Source organism: Petromyzon marinus (assembly GCF_048934315.1).
Source record: "Petromyzon marinus isolate PM22_M1 ecotype Great Lakes invasive population chromosome 70 unlocalized genomic scaffold, UKy_Petmar_22M1.pri1.0 chr70_unloc.2, whole genome shotgun sequence".
Lineage (NCBI taxonomy): Eukaryota > Metazoa > Chordata > Hyperoartia > Petromyzontiformes > Petromyzontidae > Petromyzon > Petromyzon marinus.
Window position 1 is genome coordinate 948,289 of NW_027422604.1, and position 21,197 is coordinate 969,485.

The 21,197-nt window shown below is 54.3% G+C and overlaps 1 protein-coding gene across 2 annotated transcripts; it reads left to right on the forward strand.

Annotated features, from left to right (window-relative positions):
* Positions 1–1,788: 1,788 nt before the first annotated feature.
* FUNDC1 (FUN14 domain containing 1) lies at positions 1,789–20,429 on the forward strand. Of its 2 annotated transcripts, XM_076058328.1 has the most exons (6): positions 1,789–1,919; positions 9,709–9,865; positions 11,098–11,173; positions 13,930–14,058; positions 19,543–19,636; positions 19,667–20,429. In XM_076058328.1, the coding sequence occupies exons 1-5, from the start codon at positions 1,901–1,903 to the stop codon at positions 19,618–19,620; spliced, it is 459 nt and encodes a 152-aa protein (XP_075914443.1). In that variant the 5' UTR covers positions 1,789–1,900; the 3' UTR covers positions 19,621–19,636; positions 19,667–20,429. The 2 variants fall into 2 exon arrangements, with proteins under 2 accessions (XP_075914443.1, XP_075914442.1); XM_076058327.1 differs by having other exon boundaries at positions 19,543–20,429.
* Positions 20,430–21,197: the final 768 nt, after the last annotated feature.

The window sequence follows — 21,197 nt, forward strand, 5'->3', positions numbered from 1 at the left end:
AAAGAGCTTCATAGCTCATTGGATTATCTATAAATATAAAAGGGAAATTTGTGAATGTGTGTGTCAGTTCGAAATGTTTAGCGTACTTTCCAACATGCAACAAACTTGAAATTTGGCATGTGGGTAGCTTCCAGACTGTACACAATGCAAAAAGTATAAAAATAGAGTTCCGGGCGAAGCCGGGTAGTAAAGCTAGTTCCAGTATAAAATAAAGATTCTGATTCTGAGATTTGGGCGCGTGTATTGTCGCAGTCACACGGCAGGATCATCCTGTTGAGATTTGGACTCGTCCATTGTGGCCGGAGGGGTGTGAGGTCGACCACGGTGAGCTCTGGACTCGTCCATTGTGGCAGTGACGCTTGGGGGTGTCCATAGTGAAATTTGGACTCGTCCATTCTCGCAGTGAGATGAGGGATAATCGTCCTGCGATTTGGGCTCGTCCATTCTGGCCGTGCGGGTGAGATCGTCTCCGGTGAGATTCGGACTCGTCCATTGTGGCCGTGACGCTGGGGGGGGGGGGGTGTCCTGTGGTGAGATTCGGACTCGTTCATTGTGGCCGTGACGCTAGGGGGGGGGGTGTCCTGGGGTGAGATTCGGACTCGTCCATTGTGGCCGTGACGCTAGGGGGGGGGGGGTGTCCTGGGGTGAGATTCGGACTCGTCCATTGTGGCCGTGACGCTGGGGGGGGGGGGGGTGTCCTGGGGTGAGATTCGGACTCGTCCATTGTGGCCGTGACGCTAGGGGGGGGGGGTGTCCTGTGGTGAGATTCGGACTCGTTCCATTCTGGCCGTGGGGGTGAGGTCGACCACCGTGAACTCTGGACTCGTCCATTGTGGCCGTGACGCTTGGGGGATGTCTGTAGTGAGATTTGGATTCCTCCATTCTCGCAGTGAGATGGGGGTTAATCGATGTTAGATTTGGACCCGTTCATTGTGGCCGTGGAAGTGAGGTCAACCACGGTGAGATCTGGACTCGTCCATTGTGGCCGTGACGCTTGTGGGGGAGGAGGGGGTTTCCTGTGGTGAGACTTGGACTCGTCCATTGTGGCCGTGACGCTTCAGGGGTGGAAGGGGGGTGTTGTGTGGTGAGATCTAGACTCGTCCATTCTGGCGTGTGGCGTGGGGGGGGGGTCTTGTTGTGAAATTTGGATTCGTCCATTATGGCCGTGTGGCGTGGGGGGGGGGGGGTCCTTTGGTGAAATTTAGACTCGTCCATTCTGGCCGTGTGGCGTGAGGGGGGTGTCCTGTGGTAAGACTTTGACTCGTTCATTGTGACCGTGTGGCGTGGGGGGGGTCCTGTGGTGCGATTTGGACTCGTCCATTGTGACCGTGATGCTTGGGGGTGGGAGTGTCCTGTGGTGAGATTTGGACTCATCCATTCTGGCCGTGTGGTGTGGGGGGGGTACTGTGGTGAGATTTGGACTCATCCATTGTGGCCGTGTGGAATAGGGGGATCCTGTGGTGAGATTTGGACTCGTCCATTCTGGCCGTGTGGTGTGGGGGGGGGTACTGTGGTGAGATTTGGACTCATCCATTGTGGCCGTGTGGAATAGGGGGATCCTGTGGTGAGATTTGGACTCGTCCATTCTGGCCGTGTGGCGTGGGGGGGGTGTCCTGTGGTGCGATTTGGACTCGTCCATTGGGGCCGTGCGGAATGGGGGGGTCCTGTGGTGAGCCTTGGACTCGTCCATTCTGGCCGTGTGGCGTGGGGGGGGTGTCCTGTGGTGCGATTTGGACTCGTCTATTGTGGCCGTGCGGAATGGGGGGATCTTGTGGTGCAATTTGGACTCGTCCATTGTGGCCGTGTGGAATGGGGGGTTCCTGAGGTGAGACTTGGACTCGTCCATTCTGTCCGTGTGGCGTGGGGGGGGGGGTGCAAGGACGTGAGAGACACAAGCGCCATGGCGGAGCGTAAACGGGGTGAGTGGCTACCCATCGCTCACCACCGCCAACGCCGCTCACCTTCTGCTCACCGTGTTGCGCGCCCTCCCCACCCACCCCAGCACGTCACCGTCTCGTCAGTAGCGGGGCCTCGTGTAGCGAGCAGAAAGAATAACGTTTATACGACGGCAAACATCGCGATGCGTTCACACAAAAACAAAACTAAATTTGAGGAACCGGGCCTTGGGACCGGACTAGGCTAGTTGCCTCTGCCGGGTTTGGAGCGCCTGGAGGCGGCCTGGGCCGGGCAGCGTTCAACCGCCCTGGGGTCGGGGCTCGCAATTAGTGGCTCAGTGCAGTGGAACAGCAGTACAGCTACAGACAGTACAGACAGTACAGCTACAGCAGTACAGCTACAGCAGTACAGCTACAGCAGTACAGCTACAGCAGTACAGCTACAGCAGTACAGCTACAGCAGTACAGCTACAGCAGTACAGCTACAGCAGTACAGCTACAGCAGTACAGCTACAGCAGTACAGCTACAGCAGTACAGACAGTACAGCTACAGCAGTATAGACAGTACAGACAGTACAGCTACATCACTACAGACAGTACAGACAGTACAGCTACAGCAGTACAGACAGTACAGCTACAGCAGTACAGCTACAGCAGTACAGACAGTACAGCTACAGCAGTACAGCTACAGACAGTACAGACAGTACAGCTACATCACTACAGCAGTACAGACAGTACAGCTACAGCAGTACAGACACTACAGACAGTACAGCTACAGCAGTATAGACAGTACAGACAGTACCGACAGTACAGCTACATCACTACAGACAGTACATACAGTACAGCTACAGACAGTACAGACAGTGAACCCATTGATTATGCCGATTTGATGTTGTCCTCACGTCTGATGTGGCTATTGTTCACCGCTACACCCAATAAACTACGTTGCGTTGTCAATCGATATTGGTGGAAAATCCACCAAACTACAGCTATGGAGAAAAAACATTGTTCCCAGTTAGGACCCCACTGAGCTGCCAGGTAGAAGGTCTTCTTTCAGAAGCTACACCCCGTCCGTCAACAATTGACAGCTCAAGCAAGTGGACATTTATAGCAACCTAATACCCGTGTTTCTATAGACTCATAGAGACCCATAGAGACTCATAGAGACTCATAGAGATTAATAGAGACCCATAGAGACCCATAGAGACTCATAGAGACCCATAGAGACTCAGAGACTAATAGAGACCCATAGAGACTCATAGAGACTCATAGAGACCCATAGAGACTCATAGAGACCCATAGACACTCATATAGACCCATAGAGACTCATAGAGACCCATAGACCCATAGAGACCCATAGAGACTCGTAGACACCCATAGAGACCCATAGAGACTCATAGAGACCCATAGAGACTCATAGAGACTAATAGAGACCCATAGAGACCCATAGAGACTCATAGAGACCCATAGAGACTCATAGAGACTCATAGAGACCCATAGAGACTCATAGAGACCCATAGAGACCCATAGAGACTCATAGAGACCCATAGAGTCTCATAGACCCATAGAGACCCATAGAGACTCATAGAGACCCATAGAGACGCATAGACACCCATAGACCCATAGAGACCCATAGAGACTCATAGAGACCCATAGAGACTCATAGAGACCCATAGAGACCCATGGACACTCATAGACACTCATAGAAACCCATAAACCCATAGAGACCCATAGAGACTCATAGACCCATAGAGACCCATAGAGAATCATAGAGACCCATAGAGACGCATAGACACCCATAGACCCATATAGACCCATAGAGACTCATAGAGACCCATAGAGACTCATAGAGACCCATAGAGACTCATAGAGACCCATAGAGACTCATAGAGACCCATAGAGACTCATAGAGACCCATAGAGACCCATAGACACTCATAGACACTCATAGAAACCCATAAACCCATAGAGATCCATAGAGACTCATAGGGACCCATAGACCCATAGAGACCCATGGAGACTCATAGAGACCCATAGACCCACAGAGACCCATAGACTCATAGAGACCCATAGACTCATAGAGACCCATAGGGACTCATAGAGACCCATAGAGACCCATGGACACTCATAGACACTCATAGAAACCCATAAACCCATAGAGACCCATAGAGACCCATAGAGACTCATAGACCCATAGAGACCCATAGAGAATCATAGAGACCCATAGAGACGCATAGACACCCATAGACCCATAGAGACCCATAGAGACTCATAGAGACCCATAGAGACTCATAGAGACCCATAGAGACTCATAGAGACCCATAGAGACTCATAGAGACCCATAGAGACTCATAGAGACCCATAGAGACTCATAGAGACTAATAGAGACCCATAGAGACCCATAGAGACCCATAGAGACCCATAGACACTCATAGACACTCATAGAAACCCATAAACCCATAGAGACCCATAGAGACTCATAGGGACCCATAGACCCATAGAGACCCATAGAGACTCATAGAGACCCATAGACCCACAGAGACCCATAGACTCATAGAGACCCATAGACTCATAGAGACCCATAGACCCACAGAGACAAAGGACGTAGCCATGGAGTCAATATTGGGGGGGGGGGGGCAAATCTTCCAGGGGGTCTAGCCCCCCCTCCCCCCCCCCCAGAAAAAAATGTAAATTTGAAAACAAATTTCCTGCCATTTTCTGCCTAAAGTATTAAAAAATAATTCCCTAACATATCGGATGGACTCTTTATTGTATTTTTTTACAATAATGTCTGATAGTGTTATTTTATTACATTGTTCTGTTTTTACTTATTACCATTTCTCTTTTCATTGTATGTAATGGCAGAGATTAGGGATTTATAAAGTTCAACCATAACCACAATCATATGAACAGAAATCTACGCGTTGATTTATATGAAGGCAAGCCCAGATATTGTGGCCAAGGTTTAGCAAATTGTTGTTTTTATTTACATAGCATAGCAAATTTATTTTTTATATTTTTATAGCAATATATTGGGGGGGGCATTTTGAACATATTTGAATATGGGGGGATGTGTCCCCCCCAATATATATTATAATTACAGCCTTGACAGAGACCCATACTCATAGAGACCCATCGACCGAGAGAGATCTACCCCTAACCCACTAGCCAATCAGACACTCGTACTAACTCTACCCCTAACCCACTAGCCAATCACACACTCGTACTAACTCTACCCCTAACCCGCTAGCCAATCAGACACTGGTACTAACTCTACCCCTAACCCACTAGCTAATCAGACACTAGTACTAACTCTACCCCTAACCCTCTAGCCAAACAGACACTCGTACTAACTCTACCCCTAACCCGCTAGCCAATCAGACACTGGTACTAATTCTACCCCTAACCCACTAGCCAATCAGACACTCGTACTAACTCTACCCCTAACCCACTAGCTAATCAGACACTAGTACTAACTCTACCCCTAACCCACTAGCCAATCAGACACTCGTACTAACTCTACCCCTAACCCGCTAGCCAATCAGACACTGGTACTAACTCTACCCCTAACCCACTAGCTAATCAGACACTAGTACTAACTCTACCCCTAACCCTCTAGCCAATCAGACACTCGTACTAACTCTACCCCTAACCCGCTAGCCAATCAGACACTGGTACTAACTCTACCCCTAACCCACTAGCCAATCAGACACTCGTACTAACTCTACCCCTAACCAACTAGCCAATGAGACACTCGTACTAACTCTACCCCTAACCTATTAGCCAATCAGACACTCGTACTAACTCTACCCCTAACCCAATAGCCAATCAGACACTCGTACTAACTCTACCCCTAACCCACTAGCCAATCAGACACTGGTACTAACTCTACCCCTAACCCACTAGCCAACCAGACACTCGTACTAACTCTACCCCTAACCCACTAGCCAATCAGACACTCGTACTAACTCTACCCCTAACCCACTAGCCAATCAGACACTCGTACTAACTCTACCCCTAACCCACTAGCCTATCAGACACTCGTACTAACTCTACCCCTAACCCACTAGCCAATCACACACTCGTACTAACTCTGCCCCTAACCCACTAGCCAATCAGACACTCGTACTAACTCTACCCCTAACCCACTAGCCAATCACACACTCGTACTAACTCTACCCCTAACCCACTAGCCAACCAGACACTCGTACTAACTCTACCCCTAACCCACTAGCCAATCAGACACTCGTACTAACTCTACCCCTAACCAACTAGCCAATGAGACACTTGTACTAACTCTACCCCTAACCTACTAGCCAATCAGACAATGGTACTAACTCTACCCCTAACCTTCTAGCCAATCAGACACTCGTACTAACTCTACCCCTAACCCGCTAGCCAATCAGACACTCGTACTAACTCTACCCCTAACCTACTAGCCAATCAGACACTCGTACTAACTCTACCCCTAACCCTCTAGCCAATCAGACACTCGTACTAACTTTACCCCTAACCCGTTAGCCAACCAGACACTCGTACTAACTCTACCCCTAACCCGCTAGCCAATCAGACACTCGTACTAACTCTACCCCTAACCCACTAACCAATCAGACACTCGTACTAACTCTACCCCTAACCCTCTAGCCAATCAGACACTCGTACTAACTCTACCCCTAACCCTCTAGCCAATCAGACACTCGTATTAACGCTACCCCTAACCCACGAGCCAATCAGACACTGGTACTAACTCTCCCCCTAACCCACTAGCCTATCAGACACTCGTACTAACTCTACCCCTAACCCACTAGCCAATCACACACTCGTACTAACTCTACCTCTAACCCTCTAGCCAATCAGACACTCGTACTAACTCTACCCCTAACCCACTAGCCAATCAGACACTCGTACTAACTCTACCCCTAACCCACTAGCCAATCAGACAATGGTACTAACTCTACCCCTAACCCACTAGCCAATCAGACACTCGTACTAACTCTACCCCTAACCCGCTAGCCAATCAGGACACGGACGCTAACGCTCTATAATAAGCCGGCGTTGTTTACTCACCGTGCATCAGTGGCAGTCACGAGGCACCGTCACGTGGGACCCAGGAGTGAGTGAGTGTGGTGGGAGCGGTGGTGCAGCGGTTAGCGCGCTGTGTAACGTGAAACCCAGGCGTGAGTGAGTGAGTGTGGTGGGAGCGGTGGTGCAGCGGTTAGCGCGCTGTGTAACGTGAAACCCAGGAGTGTGGTGGGAGCGGTGGTGCAGCGGTTAGCGCACTGTGTAACGTGAAACCCAGGCGTGAGTGAGTGAGTGAGAGTGGTGGTGCAGCGGTTAGCGCGCTGTGTAACGTGAAACCCAGGGGTGAGTGAGTGAGTGTGGTGGGAGCGGTGGTGCAGCGGTTAGCGCGCTGTGTAACGTGAAACCCAAGCATGAGTGAGTGTGGTGGGAGCGGTGCTGCAGCGGTTAGCGCACTGTGTAATGTGAAACCCAGGGGTGAGTGAGTGTGGTGGGAGCGGTGGTGCAGCGGTTAGCGCGCTGTGTAACGTGAAACACAGGCGTGAGTGAGTGGGAGCGGTGGTGCAGCGGTTAGCGCACTGTGTAACGTGAAACCCAAGCGTGAGTGAGTGTGGTGGGAGCGGTGGTGCAGCGGTTAGCGCGCTGTGCACTCGCCAGCAGCACTTGCCCCAACTGCCTGTTGAAGGCTACACGGGGGATCTTTGTCTTTGGTGGCCGGGCGATGCGTCTCCAAGTCCCCGGGAAAGTGAAACTTGGCCACCGACACGGTGGCTATGAGATGTTGATGACCTCGCCTGGTACACAGGAGGTCCTGGGTTTGATCACGACCCCTGACGCCTGCTGCTACTGCTGCTGTGTATTTGGAGGTTGAATGTCGATGTTCACGTGGTCGTGTGGAGTTGTCTCTCTCTCGTTGTCTCTCTCTGTGTCTCTCTCTGTGTCTCTCCCTCTGTGTCTCTCTCTCTGTGTCTCTCCGTGTCTCTCTCTCTGTCTCTCTCTCTGTGTCTCTCTCTCCGTGTCTCTCTCTCGTTGTCTCTCTCTGTGTCTCTCTCTCTGTATCTCTCTCTGTGTCTCTCTCTCTGTGTGTCTCTCTCTGTGTCTCTCTCTATGTGTCTCTCACTCTGTGTCTCTCTTTGTGTCTCTCTGTGTCTCTCTCTCCCTGTGTCTCTCACTCTCTGTGTCTCTCTCTCTGTGTCTCTCTCTCTGTGTCTCTATCTCTGTGTGTCTCTCTCTCTGTGTCTCTCTCTGTGTCTCTCTCTCCCTGTGTCTCTCTCCCTGTGTGTCTCTCTCTCTGTGTATCTCTCTCTGTGTCTCTCTCTGTGTCTCTCTCTGTGTCTCTCTGTGTCTCTCTCTCTGTGTCTCTCTCTCTGTGTCTCTCTCTCTCCGTGTCTCTCACTCCGTGTCTCTCTCTCTGTGTCTCTCTCTCTGTGTCTCTCTCCCTGTGTCTCTCTCCCTGTGTGTCTCTCTCTCTGTGTATCTCTCTCTGTGTCTCTCTCTGTGTCTCTCTCTGTGTCTCTCTCTCTGTGTCTCTCTCTCTGTGTCTCTCTCTCTCCGTGTCTCTCACTCCGTGTCTCTCTCTCTGTGTCTCTCTCTCTGTGTCTCTCTCCCTGTGTCTCTCTCCCTGTGTGTCTCTCTCCCTGTCTCTGTGTCTCTCTCCCTGTGTCTCTCCCTGTGTCTCTCCCTCCGTGTCTCTCTCTCTCTGTGTCTCTCTCCCTGTGTCTCCCTCCCTGTGTCTCTCTCCCTGTGTCTCTCCCTGTGTCTCTCCCTGTGTCTCTCCCTCCGTGTCTCTCTCTCTGTGTCTCTCTCCCTGTGCCTCTCCCTCCGTGTGTCTCTCTGTGTCTCCCTCCCTGTGTCTCTCTCCCTGTGTCTCTCCCTGTGTCTCTCCCTGTGTCTCTCCCTGTGTCTCTCTCCCTGTGTCTCTCCCTGTGTCTCTCTCCCTGTGTCTCTCTCCCTGTGTCTCTCCCTGTGTCTCTCTCCCTGTGTCTCTCTCTCCCTGTGTCTCCCTCCATGTCTCTCCCTCCGTGTCTCTCCCTCCGTGTCTCTCCCTCCGTGTCTCTCCTTCCCTGTCTCTCCTTCCGTGTCTCTGACTCTCTGCGTGTCTCCCTCCCTGTGTCTCTCTCTCCCTCCCTGTGTCTCTCTCTCCCTCCCTGTGTCTCTCTCCCTGTGTCTCTCTCTGCGTGTCTCCCTCCCTGTGTGTCTCACTCCGTGTCTCTCCCTATGTCTCTCTCCCTGTCTCCCTCCCTGTGTCTCTCTCCCTCCCTGTGTCTCTCTCCCTGTGTCTCTCTCCCTGTGTCTCCCTCCCTGTGTCTCTCTCCCTGTGTCTCTCTCTGCGTGTCTCCCTCCCTGTGTCTCCCTCCCTGTGTGTCTCTCTCCCTGTGTCTCTCTCTGCGTGTCTCCCTCTCTGTGTGTCTCTCTCCCTGTGTCTCCCTCCCTGTGTCTCTCTCCCTGTGTCTCTCTCTGTGTGTCTCTCTCTGCGTGTCTCCCTCCCTGTGTGTCTCACTCCCTGTGTCTCTCTCCCTGTGTCTCTCTCCCTGTGTCTCTCTCTGTGTGTCTCTCTCTGCGTGTCTCCCTCCCTGCGTGTCTCACTCCCTGTGTCTCTCTCCCTGTGTCTCTCTCTGCGTGTCTCCCTCCCTGTGTGTCTCCCTCCCTGTGTCTCTCTCCCTGTGTCTCTCTCTGCGTGTCTCCCTCCCTGTCTCCCTCCCTGTGTCTCTCTCCCTCCCTGTGTCTCTCTCCCTCCCTGTGTCTCTCTCCCTGTGTCTCTCTCCCTGTGTGTCTCACGCCGTGCGTCTCTGCAGAGCGCGATGACGCTGGAGAGGACTTGGAGGTGCTCGACCTGGCCGGCTACGCGCGCCGTCGTGGCTGGCTGCAGCGAGTGTTTGGCCACGAGGCCGGCCCCATCGCCCACAAGTACTCCGTGGCCACGCAGATAGCGGTCGGGGGTGCGGGGGGCTGGTGGGTGGGCACACCACCACCAGTAACCACGGCAACCACACCACTACCAGTAACCACGACAACCACACCACCAGTGACCATGGCAACCACACCACCAGTAACCACGGCAACCACACCACCACCAGTAACCACGCGAACCACACCACTACCAGTAACCACGCCAACCACACCCCCACCACCAGTAATCATGCCAACCACACCACCAGTAGCCACGCCGCCCACACCACCACTAACCACGCCAACTACACCACCACTAACCACAGCAACCACACCACCACCAGTAACCATGACAACCACACCACCAGTAACCACGACAACCACCACCAGTAACCACGACAACCACCACCAGTAACCACGCGAACCACACCACCACCAGTAACCACCCCAACCACACCCCCACCACCAGTAACCATGCTAACCACACCACCAGTAGCCACGCCGACCACACCACCACCACCACTAACCACGCCAACTACACCACCACTAACCACAGCAACCACACCACCAGTAACTACGCTGACCACACCACCACTAACCACGTCAACCACACCAACCACGTTCAACATACACACACATAGCACGGTTGGCTACATACGGTGTGAAAGAAGTTCAACACACATACACCACACACACGTGTGTGGTGTATGTGTGTGTGTGTCTGTGTGTGTGTGGGGAGCGGTGGTGCAGCGGTTAGCGCTACGCTGCGCTATGAACCCGGCGACCTGAGTTCGATTCCCGCTCACGGCCACCAACACCGCCAGTGACGATTATCTGAACCGGTCCTGGGCCTCCCCTAGGTCGACTCGGCCCCAAATGAGTATACCTGGTGCGGTGTGTAGTAAACATCGCCACTGGGGAGACAAAGGCGGCCGGGAGTGGTGCTGGCCACCCACCCCCTCGTGTGCCACAGTGCCGGTAGCCTTCATAGGTGCTGCTCGCTAACAGCACTTGCCCCTACAGTCTGTTAGAGGCTACACGGGGGATCTTTGTCTGTGTGTCTATAGGTGCTGCTCGCTAACAGCACTTGCCCCTACAGCCTGTTAGAGGCCACACGGGGGACCTTTGTCTGTGTGTCTACAGGTGCTGCTCGCTAACAGCACTTGCCCCTACAGCCTGCTAGAGGCTACACGGGGGACCTTTGTCTGTGTGTCTGTAGGTGCTGCTCGCTACTCACAGCACTTGCCCCTAAGCATGCTAGAGGCTACACGGGGGACCTTTGTCTGTGTGTGCAGGTGTGCAGGCTTCGTGTTCCAGAAAGTGGGGAAACTGGCAGCCACTGCAGTAGGCGGAGGCTTCCTGCTTCTACAGGTCCAGACACACACACACACACCCCTACATACACACACACCCCTACATACACACACACACACCCCTACATACACACACACACACCCCTACATACACACACACACCCCTACATACACACACACACCCCTACATACACACACACCCCTACATACACACACACCCCTACATACACACACACACACACCCCTACATACACACACACACACCCCTACATACACACACACACACCCCTACATACACACACACCCCTACATACACACACACACCCCTACATACACACACACACCCCTACATACACACACACCCCTACATACACACACACACCCCTACATACACACACACCCCTACATACACACACACACCCCTACATACACACACACACACACACCCCTACATACACACACACCCCTACATACACACACACACACACCCCTACATACACACACACCCCTACATACACACACACCCCTACATACACACACACACACCCCTACCTACACACACACACCCCTTTATACACACACAACAACCGCCATTCGCCACTAAGTGGCGGAACGTCACCACGACGCTTGTGCCAGGCTATGTGCACCCTGAGGCCACGTGAAGTGTCGAACGCCCGCTGGCAGGAGGTCACGGGGCAGACCCAGGTGCCACGGGTCGACTGATTGAGATGACTGGCTGATGCACCACCTGTGCCCCCTACTGTGCCAACCTGCTGTGCTTTAGCCACCCGGCGCTCCGCTCGTTGTTCTGAGCGTCGCTCCTCCGCCCTCCGTTGTTGTTGGAGGGCGACTGCCTCCAACTGCCCAGTAGCGTCCTTCACGAGCCTCCTCCACAGAGGCCGATCTTGACACCGCTGGTACCAGTCATCGGCAAGTCCACTCAGCTCCACGTCCTCCTGTACCACATCACTCCATCTCTTCTCTAGCCCGTGCCGCGCCCGATTAGCCCCCTCAATCCGGCCGAACAAAAGCTGTTTCGGCATGCAGTGGCTGGGCATGCGGGCTACATGACCCAGCCATCGCAGCCTTGCCTGCCGGAGGAGCTCACCGATGGGACCCTGCCCAGATCTTTCAAGGATTTGTGAGCTCCTCACACAATCCAGTCTGGTTAAACCCAGGATGGATCGTAGGCAGGCCAGCCTAAATGTTTCTAACCGGCGAAGATGTTCTATTAGGGGGGTCCACGTTTCGCAAGCGTAGAGAAGGGAGGGAATGACCGTGGCCGAGAAGGCCTGAAGCTTAGTGCGGAGCGACAGACCAGGTAGCTTCCACACAGCGTTACGCAACCGATGAAAAGATATTGCCGCTCGACTGATTCGGAGTGAGACCTCTGCTGTTAAACTGGAGCCGGTCATAAGCACACTGCCCAGGTATGGGAAACTCTCCACTCTCTCCACAACTGCCCCATCACCGATTGGGAGTTGTGGGGGTGGAGTGTCCGATGGTACTAAATACCCAGGCAGGTGCTTAGTTTTGGTGGAGCTGATGGTAAGGCCCCACCTCTTAGTGGCACGCTCCAGTTTCAGCAGCAGCGTCTCCAACTCCTCCTCTGAATGAGCAGCTATTACCAAATCATCGGCATACATAACGTGGTTGAGCAATAGGGAGCCATCCCTTGACTGCACCCGGGCATCGATCAGCCTCCCATTATATCTGTACCAAATGGAAATTCCCCCGGTACAGCTATTGAAGGCTTCACGAACTACGTGGTCAAAATAGATGTTAAATAATGTGGGAGCCAGAGGACATCCCTGTCGCACCCCAAGGTGTACAGGGAATGGCTCTGACTCCCGGCCACGTAGTTTTACCCGGGCCCGCTCGCCATCATGAAGGTCCTTAATGATCGTGAGCAGAGGGTCAGGGACTCCGAAAGCACAAAGAACAACCCAGAGCCCAGGCCTACTGATGGTATCATAGGCCTTGACCAGGTCAATAAAGCAGAGATTGTAGGTCTTGTTGGAATTCCCTACACCTCTGCTGTAGCAGCGTGCCTAGCAAGGCGATGTTGAATAATCCTTGCCAGGACCTTTCCCGGCACACTGAGGAGTGAGATGCCCCTGTAGTTTGTGCGGTCCCCCTTCTTAAAGAGGGGGACCACGAGGGCATCCTTCCAATCCTGCGGAACCTGTCCAGTGGTCCAGACTGTTGTTATGATGTCATGTAGGGCAGTCTGTGCACAAACGCCACCCTCCCTCAGCATTTCGCTTGGGAGATCATCTCTGCCCGCTGCCTTTCCTGGTCTCAGACTCTGGATCGCCTTCAGTACTTCCTCAACAGATGGCACCTCAGCCAGTCGCTCACAGGGGCTGATTCTTCTTCCCATACAAAGACAAAGATTCCCCATTTAGCCTTAACAGACTGTAGGGGCAAGTGCTGTTAGCGAGCACCTATGAAGGCCAACACGGCACACGAGGGGGTAAGTGGCCAACACCACGCCCGGCCGCCTTTGTCTCCCCAGTGACGGTGTTCGCTGCACATCGCACCAGGTACTAATTTGAGGCTGAGTCGACCTATGGGAGGCCCGGGACCGGTTCAGATAACCGTCACCGGTGGCGTTGGCCATGAGCGGGTGTCAAACCTGGGTCTCCAGGTTCATAGCGCAGCGTAGCGCTAACCGCTACACCACCGCTTCCCATACACACACACACACTCTCACGTACACACACTCGCCTACATGTACACCCGGGCACGTACACACTCGGGCACGTACCCGGGCGTGTCCCCGTGTGTCTCTCCGTGTCTCCCCGTGTGCAGATAGCGAACCACACCGGCTACGTCACCGTGGACTGGAAGCGAGTGGAGAGGGACGTGAACAAAGCAAAAAAGCAGCTGAGCCGTAAGGCGCATCAGGCCGCTCCGGACATCAACTCCTACTTCGACGAGGTGAGCGGCAGATCCATCGCCACCCATCGCCACCCATCGCCACCCATCGACACCCATCGCCACCCATCGCCACCCATCGCCACCCATCGCCACCCATCGCCACCCATCGCCACCCATCGCCACCCATCGCCACCCATTGCCACCCATCGCCACCCATCGACACCCATCGCCACCCATCGCCACCCATCGTCACCCATCGCCACCCATCGCCACCCATCGCCACCCATCGCCACCCATCGCCACCCATCGCCACCCATCGCCACCCATCGCCACCCATCGCCACCCATCGCCACCCATCGCCACCCATCGACACCCATCGCCACCCATCGCCACCCATCGCCATCCATCGCCACCCATCGCCACCCATCGCCACCCATCGCCACCCATCGCCAACGCCGTCATCATGATGACCGTGTCTTCACAATCGTCACGATCATGACCGTCTTGATAACTTGTCACCATCACCACCGCCGGCAGCTACGCATCCGGCCGTGCGAGAGAAGTCCAACATGGAAACAAAGACAAGTACAAAGGTCCCCCGTGTAGCCTCTGACAGGCTGTAGGGGCAAGTGCTGTTAGCGAGCAGCACCTGTGAAGGCTACCGGTACTGTGGCACACGAGGGGGTGGGTGGCCAGCAACCACGCCCGGCCGCCTTTGTCTCCCCAGTGCTAGCGATGTTTACTACACACCGCCACACCAGGTACTCGTTTGAGACTGAGTCGACCTAGGGGAGGCCCGGGACCGGTTCAGATAATCGTCACTGATGGAGTTGGTGGCCGTGAGCGGGAATCGAACTCGGGTCGCCGGGTTCGTAGCGCAGCGTAGCGCTAACCGCTGCACCACCGCTCCTCCCCGTGTACACACACAGACACACACATAGAAACAACAACAACAACCGCCATTCGCCACTAAGTGGCGGTGACGTCACCACGACGCTTGTGCCAGGCCATGTGCACCCTGAGGCCACGTGAAGTGTCGAACGCCCGCTGGCAGGAGGTCACGGGGCAGACCCAGGTGCCACGGGTCGACTGACTGAGATGACTGGCTGATGCACCACCTGTGCCCCCTACTGTGCCAACCTGCTGTGCTTTAGCCACCCGGCGCTCCGCTCGTTGTTGTGAGCGTCGCTCCTCCGCCCTCCGTTGTTGTTGGAGGGCGACTGCCTCCAACTGCCCAGTAGCGTCCTTCACGAGCCTCCTCCACAGAGGCCGATCTTGACACCGCTGGTACCAGTCATCGGCAAGTCCACTCAGCTCCACGTCCTCCTGTACCACATCACTCCATCTCTTCTCTAGCCCGTGCCGCGCCCGTTTAGCCCCCTCGATCCTGCCGAACAAAAGCTGTTTAGGCATGCGGTGGCTGGGCATGCGGGCTACATGACACACACAGACACACACACAGACACACACAGACAGACACACACAGACACATCAACATCATCAACAACCTCAACACCATCGGCAGCAGTAGCAGCAGTGACGTAGGACGATGCCGTCGCGCTGCCGCTAGGGGGCAGTAGTGACGAGGTGGAGGAGGTAGCGGGGGTGGTGGAGCAGGAGGAGGTGGTGGTGGATGAGGAGGAGGGGGAGGAGGAGGTGGTGGTGGATGAGGAGGAGGGGGAGGAGGAGGTGGTGGTGGTGGATGAGGAGGAGGGGGAGGAGGAGGTGGTGGATGAGGAGGAGGGGGAGGGGGAGGTGGTGGTGGTGGTGAATGAGGAGGAGGAGGAGGTGGTGGTGGTGGATGAGGAGGAGGGGGAGGAGGAGGAGGTGGTGGTGGTGGATGAGGAGGAGGGGGAGGAGGAGGAGGTGGTGGTGGATGAGGAGGAGGGGGAGGAGGAGGTGGTGGTGGTGGTGGATGAGGAGGAGGGGGAGGAGGAGGAGGTGGTGGTGGATGAGGAGGAGGAGGAGGTGGTGGTGGATGAGGAGGAGGAGGAGGAGGAGGAGGTGGTGGTGGATGAGGAGGAGGGGGAGGAGGAGGTGGTGGATGAGGAGGAGGGGGAGGGGAAAGAGGAGGTGGTGGATGAGGAGGAGGAGGAGGTGGTGGATGAGGAGGAGGGGGATGAGGAGGTGGTGGTGGTGGATGAGGAGGAGGAGGAGGGGGAGGAGGAGGTGGTGGTGGTGGATGAGGAGGAGGGGGAGGAGGAGGGGGAGGAGGAGGGGGAGGCGTGTCGGGGTCGGAGTGACGAGTGGGGGCGGGGGAGGTCGTGACCCCTCCACGAAGGTTGGCCTCGTGTGTAGGATGGCCTGCTCTTGCCACGTGTGTGCGCGTGGGTGCTTGTGTGTGTGCGTGTGTGTGTGCGTGTGTGTGTGTTCGGAGAGCCGTGAGGCGCTGCAAGGATGGTTGGTGGTCGCGGGTTGCTGCTGAGGTGATGGAGTCTGCCTCAGTTGCCCGTGATCACAAATCGCTCTTTAATTCCATGAAAAAAAGTAACCTGCAGCGCCACACCTATTACCATCATTAGGGGAAAGAACGGTGATCCAATCTCCGACCCCCAGGAACAGGTTTGCAGATTTTCTGAGCATTTCTGTGATGTTCTGGGGGAGGGAAAATCCCTCAGCCAGGAAAACATCGTGGCACAAAGTGGGGATGACCCTGCCGAGGCTGCGGTGCCTCAAATATTGGAAGAGGAAGTCACCCGCTGTGAGTGGCTGGCTGAGGTGCCATCTGTTGAGGAAGTACTGAAGGCGATCCGGAGTCTGAGACCAGGAAAGGCACCGGGCAGAGATGAGGGTGGCGTTTGTGCACAGACTGCCCTATATGACATCATAACAACAGTCTGGACCACTGGACGGGTTCCGCAGGATTGGAAGGATGCCCTGGTGGTCCCCCTTTTTAAGAAGGGGGACCGCACAGACTGTAACAACTACAGGGGCATCTCACTCCTCAGTGTGCCGGGAAAGGTCCTGGCAAGGATTATTCAGCATCGCCTTGCCAGGCACGCTGAGGAGAGGCTTGCGGAGCCCCAATGCGGTTTCAGGAAAGGGCGGTCCTGCACGGATGCCATATTCTCTGTCCGTCTGCTACAGCAAGGGATGTAGGGAATTCCTACAGGACCTACAGCTCTACTTTATTGACCTGGTCAAGGCACTGTGATACCAGCAGTAGGCCTGGGCTCTGGGTTGTTCTTCGTGCTTTCGGAGTTCACGATTGTAAAGGCGACGTGGATGCACTCGCCTCGAGATGGTTTATTTGATTAAGGAGTCACGTGCTCTCACTCGAGCAGGCGGAGACCCCCACTGCCGCAGCCCCGAGTCTCCCGCGAATATTCCCCGTATACACGGTCCGAAGCCACGCTCCCCATTCCTGAACCTTCCCGCTGGTTCTAGGCCGCTCACTCTACCGGCAGACTCCACCGACGCCTCACTTCACCTGGCCACGCTCATATTCTCGATCATTCCCGTGGCCACCAGTCCATTCACACTGCGGGCTGACTCCCCTGTCATTACCTCCCGTGGCCACCGGTCCACTCACACTGCAGGCTGACTCTCTCCCTGTGTCTCTCCCTTTGTTTCTCTCCCTGTGTCTCTCTCCCTGTGTCTCTCTCCCTGTGTCTCTCTCCCTGTGTCTCTCTCCCTGTGTCTCTCTCGTTTTGTCTCTCCCTGTGTCTCTCTCTCTGTCTCTCTCCCTGTGTCTCTCTCCCTGTGTCTCTCTCCCTGTGTCTCTCTCCCTGTGTGTCTCTCTCCCTGTCTCTCTGTCTCTCTCCCTGTGTCTCTCTCCCTGTCTCTCTCCCTGTGTCTCTCTCCCTGTGTCTCTCTCCCTGTGTCTCTCTCCCTGTGTCTCTCTCCCTGTGTCTCTCTCCCTGTGTCTCTCTCCCTGTGTCTCTCTCTCCCTGTGTCTCTCCTCTGTGTCTCTTTCCCTGTGCCTCCCTGTGTCTCCCTGTGTCTCTCTCCCTGTGTCTCTCTCCCTGTGTCTCTCCCTGTGTCTCTCTCTGTGTGTCTCTCTCTGTCTCTCTCTCCCTGTGTCTCTCTCCCTGTGTATCTCTCTCCCTGTCTCTCTGTCTCTCTCCCTGTGTCTCTCTCCCTGTCTCTCTGTCTCTCTGTCTCTCTCCCTGTGTCTCTTTCCCTGTGCCTCCCTGTGTCTCCCTGTGTCTCTCTCCCTGTGTCTCTCTCCCTGTGTCTCTCTCTGTGTGTCTCTCTCTGTGTCTCTCTCCCTGTGTCTCTCTCCCTGTGTCTCTCTCTCTGTGTCTCTCTCCCTGTCTCTCCCTGTGTCTCTCTCCCTGTGTCTCTCTCCCTGTGTCTCTCTCCATGTGTCTCTCTCCTTTTGTCTCTCCCTGTGTCTCTCTCTCTGTGTCTCTCTCCCTGTCTCTGTGTCTCTCTCCCTGTGTCTCTCCCTGTGTCTCTCTCCCTGTCTCTGTGTCTCTCTCCCTGTGTCTCTCTCTCTGTCTCTCTCCCTGTCTCTGTGTCTCTCTCCCTGTGTCTCTCCCTGTGTCTCTCTCTCTGTGTCTCTCTCCCTGTCTCCGTCTCTCTCCCTGTGTCTCTCTCCCTGTGTCTCTCTCTCTGTGTCTCTCTCCCTGTATCTGTCTCTCTCCGTGTGTCTCTCTCCCTGTCTCTCTCCCTGTGTCTCTCCCTGTCTCTGTGTCTCTCTCTCCCTGTGTCTCTCTCTCCCTGTGTGTCTCTCTCCCTGTGTCTCTCTCACTGTGTCTCTCTCCCTGTGTCTCTCCCTGTCTCTGTGTGTCTCTCTCTGTGTCTCTCTCCCCCTGTGTCTCTCTCCCTGTGTCTCTCTCTCCCTGTCTCTGTGTCTCTCTCCCTGTGTCTCTCTCCCTGTGTCTCTCTCCCCCTGTCTCTCTCTCCCTGTGTCTCTCTCCCTGTGTCTCTCCCTGTGTCTCTCTCTCTCCCTGTGTCTCTCTCCCTGTCTCTCTCCCTGTGTCTCTCTCCCTGTCTCTCTCCCTGTCTCTGTGTCTCTCTCTCCCTGTGTCTCTCTCTCCCTGTGTCTCTCTCCCTGTGTCTCTCTCCCTGTGTCTCTCTCCCCCTGTCTCTCTCTCCCTGTGTCTCTCTCCCTGTGTCTCTCCCTGTGTCTCTCTCTCTCCCTGTGTCTCTCTCCCTGTCTCTCTCCCTGTGTCTCTCTCCCTGTCTCTCTCCCTGTCTCTGTGTCTCTCTCTCCCTGTGTCTCTCTCTCCCTGTGTCTCTCTCCCTGTGTCTCTCTCCCTGTGTCTCTCTCCCCCTGTCTCTCTCTCCCTGTGTCTCTCTCCCTGTGTGTCTCTCCCTGTGTGTCTCTCCCAGGCGCTGCTCTTCCTCAAGAAGAACGTGGTACTCCCTGTGTCTCTCTCTCACTGTCTCTCTCACTGTGTGTCTCTCCCCCTGTGTGTCTCACTGTGTCTCTCTCACTGTGTCTCTCTGTGTCTCCCCCTGTCCCTGTGTCTCCCAGGCGCTGCTCTTCCTCAAGAAGAACGTGGTACTCTCTGTGTGTCTCTCTCTCTCACTGTGTCTCTCTCTCACTGTGTCTCTCTCACTGTGTCTCTCTCCCTGTCTCTGTGTCTCTCCCAGGCGCTGCTCTTCCTCAAGAACAACGTGGTACTCACCAGCGGATTCCTTGGCGGCTTTCTCCTGGGCATGGCGTCATAATCACTCACTCACTAGTACACACACTCACTAGTTCACACACTAGAACACACACTAGTACACACACTAGTACACACACTAGTACACACTAGTACACACACTAGTACACACACTAGTACACACACACTAGTACACACACTAGTACACACTAGTACACACTAGTACACACACTAGTACACACTAGTACACACACTAGTACACACACTCACTAGTACACTCACTAGTACACACACTCACTCACTAGTACACACACTAGTACACACTCACTAGTACACACACTAGTACACACACTAGTACACACACTAGTACACACACTCACTCACTAGTACATACACTCACACTAACACACACTCACTAGTACACACACTCACTAGTACACACACACACTAACACACACCAACACACACACACTAGTACACACACCAACACACACACTCACACTAACACACACTCACTCTCACACACTAGTACACACACTCACTCACTCTCACTCACTAGTACACACTAGTACACACACACTCACTAGTACACACACACACTCACTCTCACTCACTAGTACACACTAGTACACACACACTCACTAGTACACACACACACTCACTCTCACTCACTAGTACACACACTAACACACACTCACTAGTACACACACACACCAACACACACACTCACTCTCACTCACTAGTACACACACACCAACACACACACACCAACACACACACCAACACACACACTCACTCTCACTCACTAGTACACACACCAACACACACACTCACACTAACACACACTCACTCTCACACACTAGTACACACACACTCACTAGTACACACACACTCACTCTCACTCACTAGTACACACACACCAACACACACACACCAACACACACACACCAACACACACTCACTAGTACACACACACCAACACACACACACACCAACACACACTCACTAGTACACACACACCAACACACACACCAACACACACACCAACACACACACCAACACACACACCAACACACACACACCAACACACACACCAACACACACACCAACACACACTCACTAGTACACACACACCAACACACACACACACCAAGACACACACACCAACACACACACACCAACACACCAACACACACACACCAACACACACACCAACACACACACCAACACACACACCAACACACACACCAACACACACACACACCAACACACACACACACCAACACACCAACACACACCAACACACACACACCAACACACACACACCAACACACACACACCAACACACACACAAACACCAACACACACACCAAAACACACACACCAACACACCAACACACACACACCAACACACAGACCAACACACCAACACACACACCCCAACACACACACACCAACACACACACACACCAACACACACACACCAACACACACACACACCAACACACACACACACACCAACACACCAACACACCAACACACACACACACCAACACACACACACCAACACACACACCAACACACACACACACCAACACACACACCAACACACACACCAACACACCAACACACACACACCAA